The sequence below is a fragment of the Copadichromis virginalis genome, linkage group LG14 (assembly GCF_057382275.1).
Source record: "Copadichromis virginalis isolate Kocher_CV1m ecotype Utaka linkage group LG14, C_Virginalis_male_GT1.1, whole genome shotgun sequence".
NCBI classification, from domain to species: domain Eukaryota; kingdom Metazoa; phylum Chordata; class Actinopteri; order Cichliformes; family Cichlidae; genus Copadichromis; species Copadichromis virginalis.
The window spans coordinates 36,280,832-36,296,986 of NC_140631.1; the positions used below are offsets into that span (position 1 = coordinate 36,280,832).

The 16,155-nt window shown below is 40.2% G+C and overlaps 1 protein-coding gene across 2 annotated transcripts in view; it reads left to right on the forward strand.

Moving 5' to 3' along the window:
• The first annotated feature begins 1,613 nt into the window (after positions 1-1,613).
• LOC146694477 (uncharacterized) overlaps positions 1,614-16,155 on the forward strand; it is a 35,466-nt gene continuing 20,924 nt past the window's right edge. For both annotated transcript variants that reach the window (XM_085430672.1, XM_085430673.1), the window contains exons 1-3: positions 1,614-1,758; positions 9,367-9,460; positions 15,088-15,189. In XM_085430672.1, the coding sequence (XP_085286798.1) occupies positions 1,619-1,758; positions 9,367-9,460; positions 15,088-15,189 (336 nt within the window). In that variant the 5' untranslated portion in view covers positions 1,614-1,618. The remainder of the gene's footprint in view (positions 1,759-9,366; positions 9,461-15,087; positions 15,190-16,155) is intronic.

Here is a 16,155-nt window from a genome sequence, read left to right on the forward strand (position 1 = left end):
CACCAGGCAAGACCCCAGGTGCAGGCTGTGTAAAGATGCCCCAGAGACAATCCAGCACATAACAGCAGGGTGCAAGATGCTAGCAGGCAAGGCATACATGGAACGCCATAACCAAGTGGCCGGCATAGTGTACAGGAACATCTGTGCCGAGTATAACCTAGAAGTCCCGAGGTCAAAATGGGAGATGCCCCCAAGGGTGGTGGAGAATGACCGAGCTAAGATCCTGTGGGACTTCCAGATACAGACGGACAAAATGGTGGTGGCTAACCAACCGGACATAGTGGTGGTAGACAAACAGAAGAAGACGGCCGTAGTGATCGATGTAGCGGTTCCGAATGACAGCAATATCAGGAAGAAGGAACACGAGAAGCTGGAGAAATACCAAGGGCTCAGAGAAGAGCTCGAGAGGATGTGGAGGGTGAAGGTAACGGTGGTCCCCGTGGTAATCGGAGCACTAGGTGCGGTGACTCCCAAGCTAGGCGAGTGGCTCCAGCAGATCCCGGGAACAACATCGGAAATCTCTGTCCAGAAGAGCGCAGTCCTGGGAACAGCTAAGATACTGCGCAGGACCCTCAAGCTCCCAGGCCTCTGGTAGAGGACCCGAGCTTGAAGGATAAACCGCCCGCAGGGGCGTGCTGGGTGTTTTGTTATATATATATATAATATATATGTGTGTGTGTGTGTGTGTGTGTGTGTGTGTGTGTGTGTGTGTGTATATATATATATATATATATATATATATATATGTATATATATATATATATTGTTTTGTTTTATTATTTTCATTGCAAACCCTGTGTATAGCTTTGGTGTTATCAGCAGTAGGGAGACAGAGGTATTGAACAAACTCCAGAGAGTCACTTCAACAATCTGCAATGTTTACTGGATTAGACCTCCATGTTGTCTTCATAACTCCGTTGAACCGACTTTTGTAGACGTATCTCTCTCATCTTTTGCTCTCAACTGAATTAAATGAATTGTTTTGCTTCTGAAACCACGCACATTTTTTCTCTGCTACGCTGGAAATATATTTTGCATTTTGTTGGCCCCTGCTGGCAATGACTTTAAAGTATAATAGCATTGTTGTGCTCTTAAGAGTGCCTTTGGGTTCACTGTCAAATCCAATCCAATTTAGGCTTCTTTTGAACAGATGATGGAGCACACATTAGGAATGCAACAGCAGCTGCTGAATGACCACAACAGTGTGGCATTCATGAAGTGCCAGGACAGGCAGGACAATGGTCTCATCCTGAAATAATTCTCTGAAAATATTGTTTGGATGTGTTTTATGAGAGAAAAACCTCAAGTCTGACATATGTTGTGTCAAATGGTTTGTAAAGGTTTTCTTTGGACAATAGCCTGTTGTTTTGTTTTTGTTTCTCTTGAGTGCATTGCTGCTTTGCTTTTGAATTATTTTAACCTTTTGTCCAAGATTTCTATTAATAACAGCATAAAGTTGGACTCCCTCTGTGATAACATAGAAGTCTATTTGTCATTGGTATTGTTTTGGAGGCTGTAGTTGATTTTTCTTTTTTTGAAGTTCATCCAGGCAGTGTCAATTACTCAAAGAGCACATACTCTGACACTGTTATTTCTCCTCTTGTCTGCAGAGAAGCCAATGGCGCAGGGTCCCCCAGGTGGTGTTATCGGGATCCTTGGAGGTGTTGTTGCCATTGGACTCATCATTGGCGTAGCTGTTACTGTTGTCATGGTCCATCGGCGGCAGCAGAAGACCCGCACTGAGACAGATAATGACCTGTGAGTATCAAGCCTCTCCCAGAGAATATTGCAGGGGGATGGACAGGTGGTAAGATTAGGTGTGCACTCTTTGTCACTCCACGAGAGAAAAAACACTTCGAAAAGGACGAAACTCTTTTTTAGGGGAGTAAATGTGTTTGGAGACGGAGGAACATGCTGCAGACATGTCACTGTCTCATTCTCATTTACTCTGGGAGCCAGCAGTCTCCTTTCATAAAGGTCACGGTATGAAAATGAATTTAATTGCACTAAAAAAAAGAGAATGTCTATCTTCATTTACCAAAGCAGATAGAATCAATGATTTTTATTAAAGCAGCTATTAAGTGGTTGCTTGATTGTAATGTGGGCTGCAATGAGCCCATTTCCCATTAAAACACTATTGTTTTAATCACGGCTGATTGCAGGAGTATGTACTGCAGAGTCTTCTCAGGAAACATTTGCTTCTGTTGGATGGTCACAATATTGTCGAGAAGTTAAAGGAGATTACTTTGAGATTTTAAAGTATGCAGGAGGTCCAGAGGTCGGGTCAGCCGATTGTAGAATTATGCAAATTCATTTTAATTTAAACAGTAATTAGAGTATGAACGACTTCTTTTCCATCGCTGCTTTTGCAAATAGATATACCTCAAATCAAGCACAATTTAGCAAGGCCTGTGATGCAGATCTAATGGTGAGGTATCCTACAAATGTAAACTTTGTAATGTATTCTTAAATAGATGGTGTAAGACTTCTTCTTGCATCCATTAAGACATTCAAACTGCTGAAGACACATTAAGGGGCCTTGTAACTCTGATGTTATTTACTCTGCAACACCTCCTCCGGCCAACCAGCGCCTATGACAATTTGCAGCGTTGCCAGCTGCTGCCCATACACAAAGGAGAAAACAGAAGTAGCAGAGGGTGCAGCTGAGAGAACAATAAGCAACAGAGCTGTGAAAATCTAAAATAGCTTTTCGCGTTATTTCGAGGTACTAAAAGTCTCTGCCATCTGGTTTGGAGCAATTGTCAGAAATCTGTTTTCAATGAAGAAGGAAACACGCATTCAAGTTACGTCCTGCTAATTCCCTTCATCTAAAACACCTGGCCAGGACAGATAGCTCAGTGGTTGCCAAGGGTTTTCATGATGCTCTTGGCTATTCTGAATATACAAGATTCAAACCACATTCCCATGGGAATGATGCTGCTGTGAGCATGAGCTGGCTATCTCTCTCCCTGGGATTATTACCAAAACAACTGAGGTTGGGGGAGGGTGTGCAGAATCTGGCTCAGGGTGCACATGAGCCTTTAATCAATTCAGATGATGAGATTACAATGCTTATTTTAGAGGTCCCCCTCCAGAATCTTCTAGCTTATTTGATTATTCAAAGCGGTGATGCTAACATCAGACGAGGCGTTCTGCCAGGTTTTTGGTCTCCGCCGGCTGCACATTGTGGTGCTCTGTGGTGGCAGCAGGTCCACCAAGTCTGAGGCCACGCAGACGCAGAAACCACACTGTTTTTAGCTCTCTGCATTGTCTTTCAAGATAAATGAAGCACACAAACTCTTACCGCTCCCATTGCTTTCTGTCTCTTTCTCCCGCCTTGCTAATCTATCTTTCTTTCTCACTCTGATGCCAAAGTAACTGCTCTCTGTTTCCCACTCCACTCCCTCAGCATTGCTGTTGCTGCTGTTGCTGATAGTTGTGTGACACAGGGTCCTGAGAAGCCAGAGTCCCCCACAAGGAAAGTAGAGGCTCCTGACCCCAGTCTATCCCCTGCTGATCCCTGTACTCCTGGATCCTCTATTCTGTTGCCTGCATGTAATGGTGGCCTGCAAGTGACATACTTGAGCACACCATTGTGAGTGCTGAAAGCAGCAAATGATCAATAATCATTCACTAACGAGTCACACTGCACTTGATGCCTAAAATCTGAGCAATTTCTCTGCTTGCTTTGACAGCATACAGCAAATAAATACTTTGGAGTGAAATTTAGGCTTTACATGTCAATCTGATGAATGGCAAAAATAAACTCTTACATCAAATAACGACAATGATGTTTGGAAAAAAGAAAGAATGAAAATAAAGCTTGATGAAAACAGTTCCACGACCAATTAAACCTTATCAGAATTCTTTAGATGGAAAATCCAGCTCCACTTAGAGTTTATCCGATTCAGGGAGCTTGGACAGAACAGAATTACAAGGCGAGATGAGAGTTAACATACATATCAAATTGTTAATCAAACAGAAATCCGCAAGCTTATACAGGCTTTGTTTTACATAAGCTGATGCTGAGTGATAATGTCTTTGACAGACCACACTGTCCAACCTCTCTCCTCCACTTCTTGCTCTTTTCCCTCCTTTTGTTTGCATGACTCTCATCAAATATGCATGACAACAGTTGTGCCAGTGCTGTAAATGTTGTTGTTTCCCACTAGTTTGGCATGTAATGCTTAATGTAGTGAAATGTGATTCAAAGCTTTAATTGTTCATATGAATTTTTGTCATTTTTCTGTGGCTTGTCATCAAATATGTTCAGTGTCTTACTCAGAAACTGTTTACTTGTTCTCATTTAACCGTCTATGTGGATGCAGAAAAGTTGCAAAAGAATGTGTGGGGCATATTTCAATGTAGGGGGATATTCATAGTTGTATATGAGTGTCTAATGTCAGAGTAAAGGGGAAGCATTTAGCCAGACTGTTTAATTCTGCATGTTGATGAGCTGTTAATCAAGCCTGGGCATTTGATAACATGCCTGACTGCACTGCCTGTCACGCCTCTGTTTGCCCTAACAAAGCAGCACATGATGTGACTCAAAATTGGTCAATCCTAATAAATCACTGGCCCTTTAGAGGCTGCACTGGCAAATAGTCAACTGATTATCAAAATAGATGGGCATTGTCAAAGGCGATGTTCTCAGAATAATATGTTCATCGTCTTTTGCCCGGGTGTGATGTATGACCTCCAAAATGCAGAAGAGCACTGCCAATTGTGGCCAAACCCCCCCCCCCAATCTTTTGAGTGTTCCTGACATACAGCTGGTGTTGACACAGTTGTAAATACTTGCTTGCATAAATCACTTTGTTGCCAATTTTCCAGTCATATTTACAAAAGTATCTGAAAAGTATTGCATGCAGAATGTAAAACGGATGTTTAACCATGAGCCGAGAGCCCATGTCACGACACAACCATGATTAATTTGAACTGAGCACAGGTTTCAAACTTGTTCTGAGACTGAAATGTAGCATAACTGGAGGACATTTGGACAAACAAGGAGTACGCAGTACTACTAAGTCAATGAAGTTAGATTTCATTTTGAGATGTAACGTTAGCAGAAGTGATTTGTGGAGACGTGATTTGTTTTTGTGTACCCTTTGGTCTATAAACTGGTCACCAGTGCTTTTCACTTTTGCTGTGTGGAGACCTTTTAAATGTGATAAATGGTAATTTCTTAATGGACACCTTCTTGCTTTAAGCTGTAACCAAAGTAGAACTGTCTTGTCTTTCTGAGTCGCTCAACATGGACTGTGTTGTACTCGGTGTGATTTCAAATTATTTGCTATTGTTATTTATGCATAAAATGGTGCTTGGTTTCTCTGCACAGAAAGTTATACATGCAGTACAAATGTTTATAACAATCACCTTATATCTATGTTTTTGCATAGTAGTGTATGTACACTAGTAGCATTGCCTGAGGTGTTGAAAAAGGTTTGGAAAGTGACTGTTTGTGTACAACTGTAAAGTTAAGTGTTCTAAAGAGCAAAATTTTCCCCCAGCAACAGAAGTAGTTTTTGATAAACTTGTCAAAGAACAAAAACACCATTTTGCTTCATTCTTGTTTTTTCCTTTCTTCTCTTGTGAGAGGAGAAAAAAAAGCTGAGCTTTGCAGAGTAATTGTTGTCCGCCTTTTGAAAAGATCGGAGCTAGACAAAGCATGAAAGTAATTGCCTCCTAAAGATCAAATCACATTTATCCCGTCTTGCAATTAAAAGTATCATTAGCATTTAAATTGCCAAATAAGATTGTGATCAACAGAAATCAATGAGAGCACCGAGGATCGGCTCAAACACTCCACGTTTTTTCCACGAGCAGGGCTGCAGGCATACGGTGGCTCTCTAATCCAAACGCTTGTGGGAATGCGACACTTCACTTTCTCTCACATGAAGTGGACGGAAAGAGGGTTTTCTGTCACCTTCGAGAACATCTTAATTCTGAGTGTGAGCTTGAAGACTTCCTCAATGGTGCGAAAATTTCAGATAGGAAAGTCACTTTTTTGTGAGTGCATTGTAAAAGTCATTTTCTTTGCTGTAAATCTTCCCTCACAGACTACTCTTCTCAGTTTAAGGATTAGTTATGTTTTCTCCTTGCTATCCCCTTTAAATCTCCCCCTAAGCTGCCCTGAGCTTTTTGTAGCCAACAGAGCGAGGAGGAGCAAGGTCTTCAAGGTGGATGTCTGAGTAGGAAACACTGCAAACTTGAATGTAGCTTATGGTTCCCTGCCCAGTGCTTTCTGCTCCCCACGGGCTTGTGTTGCTTGTCAGCTTTCATTAGTGTCTGCGTTTTCACAGATCCAACGCCCCCATGCTGCCTGCATCACATTCAGCACTAAGGAAGTACGAGATGCACATGTGGTGGTCAAGCTGTGCGGGACTGCAATGTAGCTTATTAATGACTGATTGAGATTGCATCATCTGCATTCCTGAAGAGCGCACAGATCTGTAGCAGTGAATATTTCGCTCATTTTTACATGTTGACGTACAAATATTAGCAGAAAACATCTCCAATATTCAGTCTTTTTCAGGGGGTTGATATATTATGCATTACACCTTTACAAATTCCAAAATTGCAGTTTGAACAAAAAGCTTCTCCTTCCAGGAATTTTAAACCGAGAGCATGTGCACATATTAAAACATATTTTTTAGTTTAAAACTAACCCAACTTACTTGCCGTGAGAATAATAATGGATTTTCTGTGTGAATAAATGTGAGCTTGATATCAATATTTCAGGTATGTTCATTCTGCTTCTACTTCCCAATAATGTGGTTTAGATGGCCACGCATAACAGCTGGCTAATTTAAAATCTGTCTGATCCTCTGACCACTTCTTTTGGCACAACACAGAGTGTTGCTGTGGAAGATCTGAGCAATTACTTGGAGTTCCAAATTATTTTTGCTAAAGGAAATTATGGACCTCAACTAAGACATTCAAACCCAAACTAGAATAAACAGTAATCTGCAAGATAATGATTGCTTATTTTCCTTGATTTTTGATTGTGGTGCTAATGGACACTGGTTTGACTCACAGTAAAACACAGAGATGGTGGATAGAGTTGTTTTTGGATATTTTTCAAAAGTGGCTGCTACATCATAACATGCAACCATTAAATCTTAAAAATACATTTTACTTTTGACCTTTTCTTGTTTTGTTTTGTTTTTACTTCCTCTCCTACAAGTATACTTCATTAATAATATACTATACATGTCAAGTTCTTTATATTATTAATATCAAATATGGAATTGATATGCCGACTGAATGACCGGCAACACACATGCTGTATATCTATCTTGGTATATCTATCTTGCGTGAGCTGTAGCTGTGCTATACGTTTTCCCTCTCTGCACACACAGCACTTCATGAAACGCTTGTGCTACTTTTTGGTCTGTTTTCCCACCCTTGTGTCAAACAGTAGTGACAGTCTATGCACTGATGTTCTCCTGAGACTGCTTCTTGTGTGTAATGTGATTACAAAAGTAGCTGGATGACAGGGAGAAAGTTGTTGCCGTGGGGTGGTAGTCATGAGACGAGGGAATTTCTTCATGTTTGGTCAGATTTAATAAACTCACTCCGCATAAGGGGCCCCAGCACACTACCTATTTGAACAAGCTCCTTTGCAATAAAATGCAATCATTGGAGGTCCTATGGGATCAAACGTAAGTTCAAACGAATTCAGCAAATCATACATAAAAAAAAATCAGATTTCATCTTACTTGAATAAACCTGTCGAATCCCGATGGTGCATAACTGATTTATCTCAAACTACAGTAAAATCAAAATCCAGTCAGGCATAATGTTGTAATGCTGCATGTCCTTTTATAAAATTCCAGTTAGGTCATTGCATGATGTTCATTAGTGTTATGTTTCAGCAAACTAAAAAAACACCGTTATCTGTTGTCTCACATACACGAGACAGACAGAAGCAAAAAATGACACTTAGTATCACACATTTCATGGATACAAATGATCTTGTCTTGTCTTAAGTTCTCACCTGTATCAGAATCCAGTCAGTCATAAGCAGTGAATTATAATACTTTATAATGAGCACACTGCTGTACCTGTGAAAACCGCATTCCCACAAGACTCATAATTATCTGTCTCAGGAAAAAATGGATGTTTCTCCTCTCAAAGCTCTGCAGCGGAAGGCGTTATTGTTGAAGAGCTAGTGTGCTGCACGCTGCTTCTCTGTACATTTGCTGTGCCTCTGTGCTGCAGGCAGGCTGAGGAGGGTGCCACATGAATCTGGCAGTGGTACGGCAGCCCTGTCTGGAGACAAGGTGATACGGACTGGAAATAATGAGCGTGAAAGAAAGAGTTAAGAGGTGCACTCATGCACAAATTTTCTGCACATTAAAACGGCAGCATGGCCTTGCGGAAAGGTCATGTTATTCAATAAGGACGTGAACCAGTGCGAATGGGAGGCGGGAGGAGCTGGAGATAATGCATGTAGGTACACAGCTCAGTGTCTGTGCTCCACTTCATTATCTTTGATCACTCCTGATATCATGTCAGAATACGACAGATGACATCTGACTGCCAGCGTGTTTGAGGCAAGGGGTTTTCTTTATAACGATTCCGTAGCAACAACCCTTCTGCTTCCTTGTCTGAAATAATTATACAGATACACATCAAACTATTTCAACAGAATGCTTTCAGTTACCGCTGTCTTTCCTGATCACATTTTATTTCAGTAATTTTCTATAATAACTCAGAATGACTCTGTACAGAGTGGCTTTTACCTCCATCGAAATTTGATTGTTGGTGATTTACAGAAAACGGTTGCTTACTCCATTGTTAATAGCGGCGTATAAACTAGCACAGGTGTTCAGTTTTTGAGGCTTTGTTTTTACCCAGGTGTGCCAACAGAGGGGTGGGGTGAGTGCCTTGGGATTAGAGGATGTTAGTACCAGGGATCCTGAAAAAGGTGGAGAGCTGAAGCCGCCTGCCGAGCTCTCCGTGTCACAGCTCAGGACTATATGTCAAACAAACAGTCGCTGCACAGTAGGCAGGGTGTTTGTCCGCGTGGCACTCTGGATGAGGCTCAAACCACCCTTGACTCACACATGCCCTTCTCCCTGCCCCCTATACCCCCTCCATTCCTATCTCCTCACTTCAGTCCAATTACAGCCTACTCTCATTAGCACAGTGTCTCTCCAGCGAGAGCCTTTGAAAGGGCAGGGATGGCTGCTGCTGCAACAAAGCCACCAACACGAGATCTATCAAAATCCAAGGAAAGAGTGAAAAAGGCAAGTGCAGGCAGGACTTCTCATTATAGAGTGGTGTAGAAGGTGAGGGACGTAAAGAGTGGTGATCCCTTACTGTGCTGAGTGTCATGTTATCTTTTTACTCTCTTAACAGGACTGACCTCCCACCTGCGCACAAACCAGCCCCTCCTCCACCCAAAAAGAAGAACAGTGACATGAAGGGACACTTGACATCTGATGACATCCAGGTAAGCTCCTCCCCCTACTTCTTTTCCTTGCTTATTCTCCTGATCCAACACAAGGTATGACAACTTTGGCAGTATCTGTCTCTTTCATATGAAATCCAAGCCCAAATATATTTTTAACAAAAGAGTGATGTGATGTTTTTTACCTCCATATATCTTTAAGAGCAGCGAACCAGCTTAGGTCTCTTTTTGTTTTTGGAAAGTTATTTTCATTTATTGGATTTTCAGGTGAATTTTTAAATCGCAAAAATGTCAGTTTAGTGCCGTGAGCCTTTTGTGTGTGTGTGTGTGTGTGTGTGTGTGTGTGTGTAGGTGTGTGTGTGTGTGTGTGTTCCTCGTCTTACACAGCTGTCCAAAGCAACTGTCACAAAGACGGTGAATAAAGTTAGCTGAATATAGAAATGTCACATTCTCCAAGTGAAGCCAATGACATGTAACATAATTATCCATGTGTGTAATTAATTTCCCTCTTAATAAATAAAGTAATTGTCAGTGGGCAATTTTTGACATATAAATAAACGACCATATCCCTGCTTGCACTGCAGCAGAGATATGAAAAAGAACTTTGTTGCTTATAAAAGTATTGTCAGAGATTTTTATCTGTACTTTGAATATGCTGTGCAGAGAGTCTTTGACATTGTCCATTTTATTATTTAATCACTGCACACAGTACAAGTGCAGTATGTTAAATGAAGCTGTTTATAGCTTAGTAAATGAGTGCTGAAGATTTCAAAGTGTGACTCGAGTTTGATAAACAGCTTAATTTCTCACAGACTTTTAACCTCAAGACATGTTTTCATCATTTTAACAAGCAGTGTTTTTTATGTTAATCAGTGACAAACTTACTTGTCACTGATGGGAATCTAGTGATTCTCATCAGTGATAATTTGTTCATCCCAACTTTGAAGACTGCTGCTGAATCCATGGAAGTTGTACTGTCTGAATGTACGATAACAAACATGCAGAGCCTGGAGTGGTTGCACGGGAACCGCTTTTTACAGTGCTCCCTCCCGCTGAAGTTACTTCCTGGCAACATTAAAGAAATTTGCAATTTTCTCAAGTCCCCAAATTTTACTGTCTCTAATTCTAAGCAGATTTGAGTATACTCCATTCAGACCTCATTTATATTGTCAGTACTGGAATGTGCTGTCATCTGGAAAAGATTAAAATAATAATTGATGGTGAAATAGTGCCAATAGCATCTTTAAAAGCAAGAAAAAAATCACAGCAGTCAATCACTGGTTGTGTTAATGGCAAAAAAATTGAATACAAGTCACATGCTCTTATATTAATATATCGGGTGTATTATATGCAGCCAGTATAAAGTAAGATGGCCACTCATGTGCTCTTCCACGTTATGAAAGTGCAGTTAAACCTCAAACTTCCTTTGGTGAAAAAGTATTCTGAACATGCCCTTGGAATTTGAAACCTCGTTTTCCATGGTCACACTGATTCTGCATAGCCTCCCTATTCATGTTTGGCTCCTGGTCTGTGTGGCCACTAGAACATTTTTTTCTAATTTCTTGTCGAGCTTCCATGAGAACACAATCCTTATATTGCATTAGGCTGTTTAAATAGCACAGAACCAGTACTATGTAATTGTATTCCTGGATGTTCTGCCTCAACCAGCCCGATAGCTTTCCAATCTGCTTATTGCAAACGTTACTGTAGCACAAGCTGTAGTTTAGGAAAACAAAAGTTACTCTCATAAGATTGAATGTGCAGCACTATTTACATGTGAAGTGTCATCAGGAGTGTGCAGAGGTTGCAGTGACTTTTACTGTTGTCAAGGACTACAGTATGTGAGAAACTGAGGAGCTAAAGAAGTAAAAAAAAATGGCGCTATTAGGCTCTGAATAATTAAAGATTCACGTAACTGTCAAGTTGGTCACCACCTATCAGCACCGCTGAGAATTTAAATCAAACTTTGATACTTGTCATAAGCCCAAGGTCAAACTGCTAGGCATCTGGGCAGAGAAAGTCATGGAGAGAGGGGAAATAATGCGCTCTTCTTCCTGCACAACTACTGCAGAAGATTACTTGAGCAAGGCATCGTAACCCTGACTGGTGATTAGTATAAAAATGAGGCTTTAATGGTCACATTACAGGATTTAATGTGTTTGGTTTTATGGCTGCCATTGCTTTAAAAGAAGGTGCACGTTCAGCAAACTTACATCTGGATAGATAAAAGTAACAAAAAACCCCCCAAAACAAAACAAGAAAACATCACGGCAGGTTTATTACACAGTGAGTAGAGAATGCATAGATAAGCAATCCTTCCCCCCCACCCCAACTCCCCAATAAAAAGTTAAAATGCCCAAGCAGATCCTGGTGTATAGATAGCTTCTTTATAAACATGCTTTTATGAACTACATTTTTTAAAATGTCCATAAATACAAACAAGTTGTTAAGAAATAATCTTATCTACAACTTTTAATCATATCGTATACCAGAAAAAAAAGTCTCTTGGTGGTGCCGTCATCAGTTCAGCTGGACAAGTTCGTGCCCCAAAGCCTGTCAATCATCATGATTAGCTGTTTCTTTAAATTATACTGATCAGCATCTGCAGAGCCACCAGGCAATTTGTAATGACATAGTTCTAATTATTGTTCGCTGCTATTTTTTGCTCCGGGTTTAGCTTTTCAAGGGTTTCCTTTTGAGAATGAACTCGATGAAAAGCTACGAAATGGACTATTTGAACGAGAAATGAGATCAGGGATAATTTTTCACCTTCAAATGTAGTGAAAAGATTTTGTGGGTTATGCAGCATATCTGAATGTTACAACTGGTCTTAAACAGCTTGGTATTCGGGCAGAGGTTGCTTGGCCACTTCATTGGGCGACAGAGCCAAAGTATCAGTGTGTGCTTCTTATAATTAAATGTTGTGTATTGCTGTGAATTAGACTTTGACAGCCAAACTCACTATCAGGGAGTTCAGCGTCTTTATAGCTTGAACAAACGTTCCCCCCCCCCCAAGTAATTGCATATGAAGTCTGGCACTCAGCTCACTGTTTGACCACTCAACCATTAAATGCTTCACCTTTTGATGTAACGTGAGTAGAAAAGTTCACATCACCCAGATACATATTGTCATTCAAAAGCTTTTTGAAAAGTGGATGAAAAAAGTGGATGAAAAAAACAGATTAAACAGAATTTGCAGGTATGAAGAGGGAAAACCATTGTTCAGCAACCATTATGAGTCTCACATTTTCATTGATGACCTCATTGTTCCGAGTGACTTTAATTTCTTTCATTAACTCTTATTTCTTTTCATTGCAAAATGTGCAGGTCTGACAAACGTTCTATGAAGGTTTCGCCTTCATTTGTCATTAAAATATTAATTAATTCCTTTATGCCAGTAAGCTTCTCTATAGACTGTTTTGAGTACCCCACCTAAGAAACACTTTCAAGGTACTTTGATGTCAGAAGCATCAAATTTTGCTTTTGTGATTATGACAGGTTTTGACAGATCAATTAGAAGTACTCTGTGGGAAAAGTCTAAGACAGACAACCTGGTGAAAAGGAAAACTATAGGAGTGGCCCCCTTTCCTCACACAAACCCACCCTTCAAAACACTGTGCCTATTATGCCACAGAAAACTTGTGAAACAGCCAAATCTTGATTTTTAAAGTGAGAATCTTAACCCTCACCCCTTGTAGATTTACAGTCATCATCATACAGTCATTACCCAATCTGAATATTTATCAGCGCCTAAGCGAATTATGTACGGAAATTATAGTGCAACTCAAGTTGTTTTGGAATTTACATATACATTGAGAGAAACCTGCAATTAATATGAACCTCAAGAAGCTTCTTCACTGACAAGATTTCCATATAACTAAGTCTTTCAGGCATCACATGAAGATACAGAACCAACCGAGACAGTATAGCTCTTCAGAAGAAATAGGTCAAGTTTTCTAGGATGATTATACAACCTACCTGTTAACCTACCTTGCCAAGTGTGCATGTGGAAGACCACTGGAGGTGTTTAATGTCTCATTCTCACTACCCTTTTTAATTAAACAAAACCATAAATAATGTGACACCACCTGTTGTTTATTAAGACTTTTATGTTGCATGTAATAGGTTCTAGATTACAATTGAGTTGGCCTGAATTGACTTGACATTATTGGTTTTCGATCTTTTCCTCTGGTTCACATTGAGTTCATTGATGTTTTCCCCCTGAGCAACCATGATTTACTCTGTACGGTCATGCTAGTGCCCTTTTCTGATTTCTGAGGCAAAATGTTGTTGAATTTCCAGCACTGAAAGGAACTGTTGTCCAGCGACAAAGCCACCTGCTTTGGTGTGATCAGCTGGTCATAGACGTGCTAGACAGATTTCTTAGAGTGATTTGACAAGCTGAAGCTACAGTGTAAAATCATGCAAACCAACATACTGATCGGATCGTTGTCTGTCTACAGAAAGATTTTGGTGTTAACCAAAAAGATATTCATCTACAATCTCAATGTAACTGTAATTCCCCAGAAATTATGATGGATTACAATGTAATTTATTTTATAATATAGTATCATACTCCATTAAAGGTAATTAGTCAGAAACTGACATATGTTGAATGGTCACCACAGAACATCATGCTCTGCAAGTCCACTGATTAAGGATGTAGGTTAATTTTGAATTTAATTCACAAGGTTTCTGAATCTAGCTAAACCCCCTCTTTATTTATGCAACACTTTGAAACATGTTTTTGTCTTTTTGAACCATATTGCTCTTTTATTTGCATAAATAAAATAACATCTGACTTAATAGAGACTTAAAGAGCTTGCACCCAAAGCAAAAAATAAATAAAGAAAACATGTGAAATGAAAATTTAGCATTTGTACCTAAACCATAATCCTTCAAACACAGTGAAAATGTTTACGTTCTACCTTTTAAAATATCTATACAAAGGGATTTAAAAAAACATTTAAGAATCAAAACAGATCACCACTATAACTTAAAAATAAAACACAGTTTAAACCTTTTTGAAAACAAAAGTAGAAAATGTAAAAGCAGAATTTGTGTTATGTTGTGCTGGACTACATACATTTTCCTAGATGTACCTAATGAAATGTCTGTACCATATTAAAATGGTTTCAGTGAGCCTTGTCTACATAGGCAAACTATTCTTTTCAAATAGTTTATTTATGTCAGGTTCATGTAAGAAATGAAATCCCTCTGTAATATAGTGGCTATGAATCTCAGCTAGCTCTTGCAGCTTTACAGTTACTTTAGCATTTCAGCTCAGATGTTTCAAAAGTTTGCATCATATATTTATGTGATCTGGAAGTGATTCATTTGACAAAATTACTTTGATGCACATAATAACTTTAGGTTCAACTGAGCTGCTGAAGTTCAAACTGCTGTCAAGCTGTATTCTCTGTCGGATGCGAGATTAACGTTGCCGATTTCTGTTCATTACCACAGACACACAAAAAAAATGTGAGCAACAACTGTCAACATAATGTTTTGCTGCTGATGTGTTTTAATCAATGCGGATGCAATAAGAGGTAGCAGTTCACACTCATAGACTAATTGCAAAGTTAACCTTGGTGAGGACTAGAGCTGGCTGATCTATCCCGGTTTCGAGCTCATTATAAGTCACGCTGAGCTCTTGGTGTTTCCCGTAGGTGGTTCATCTCGACAAGGAGGAAGAAATGCAGAAGCTTCCTCTTCAGCCTCCTTATTACGACATGGCACCCTCTGAGTCGACCCCCTTCACCGATAAGCCGGTGAGTACTGATGCCATGAGCGGAGTCACGTGAGCTTCACTATGGAGGGGTCATCCACAGCTGCTGCCTTTGGTCAGTAGTAACTGCTGCTGAAAGGGTGAATATTTGGTGAGGTTCTGCTTGGTGGTATTGTAGAACTGATTTACAATGAACGGTGCTTCTGTACAGTCACTGAGGAGCTTTCATTTTTGCTTGTCTGGTGTTATGAGTAGATGCTGACCAGCAAATCCACTGGGCGGTTTGACTAAGCTTCTTATCTCATCATCAAAATCAGCACCTCTCATCTTCTATGTAAACCTGGCCAGCCGCCATCCTCTCTCTTTCTCTCTCTGTGGACGATTTCATGTTCTGACCCCGACGGCCTGCCCTCTGCCTCACCTCCCCTACTCTTCCTCTAATCCATCGTAATTACTTGTGGGTTTGCCAGGCAACCGTCTGCAGATACGTTACAGTGTGGTGCTCCACAGTACATCATCACCCCTGAGTCTTAACTGTTGACTATGAAATGTTTGACTTGTTGTATCAGATGCCTCTGCTAACTGTGGGGAAACCTCCCTCAGTGGCACAGATGCTTGAGAGCACTGAGGGCTTTATTTGCTTTGGCAGCATTTCTTTCTGAGATGAATTTAAAAAACAACAACAACCAGGATTTTAGACAATTTGTGTGGATGTGCAAGCTTCTGCATGTTGTGTGTGCTGGCTGAAAACAAAATCATTTTCAGTGTGTCTCTTGGTAATGTGACAATTTGTAACCACACAATTGCTAAGTTTCTTTCTTTCTTCAGTCTCAGTTTTACTTATTTGGTAAGCAGTGTCGTGCAAAATGCAACTTGCTCAAATGCGTAACAACACGTGGGTATCAACTGGATCTTAATGAGATCCACTTTTAGCTCCTTAGATTTATGCCAGTATTCCTTCACAAATCCAGAACCATTTGGAAAGTTATTTAAAATTTTGATAATTAAA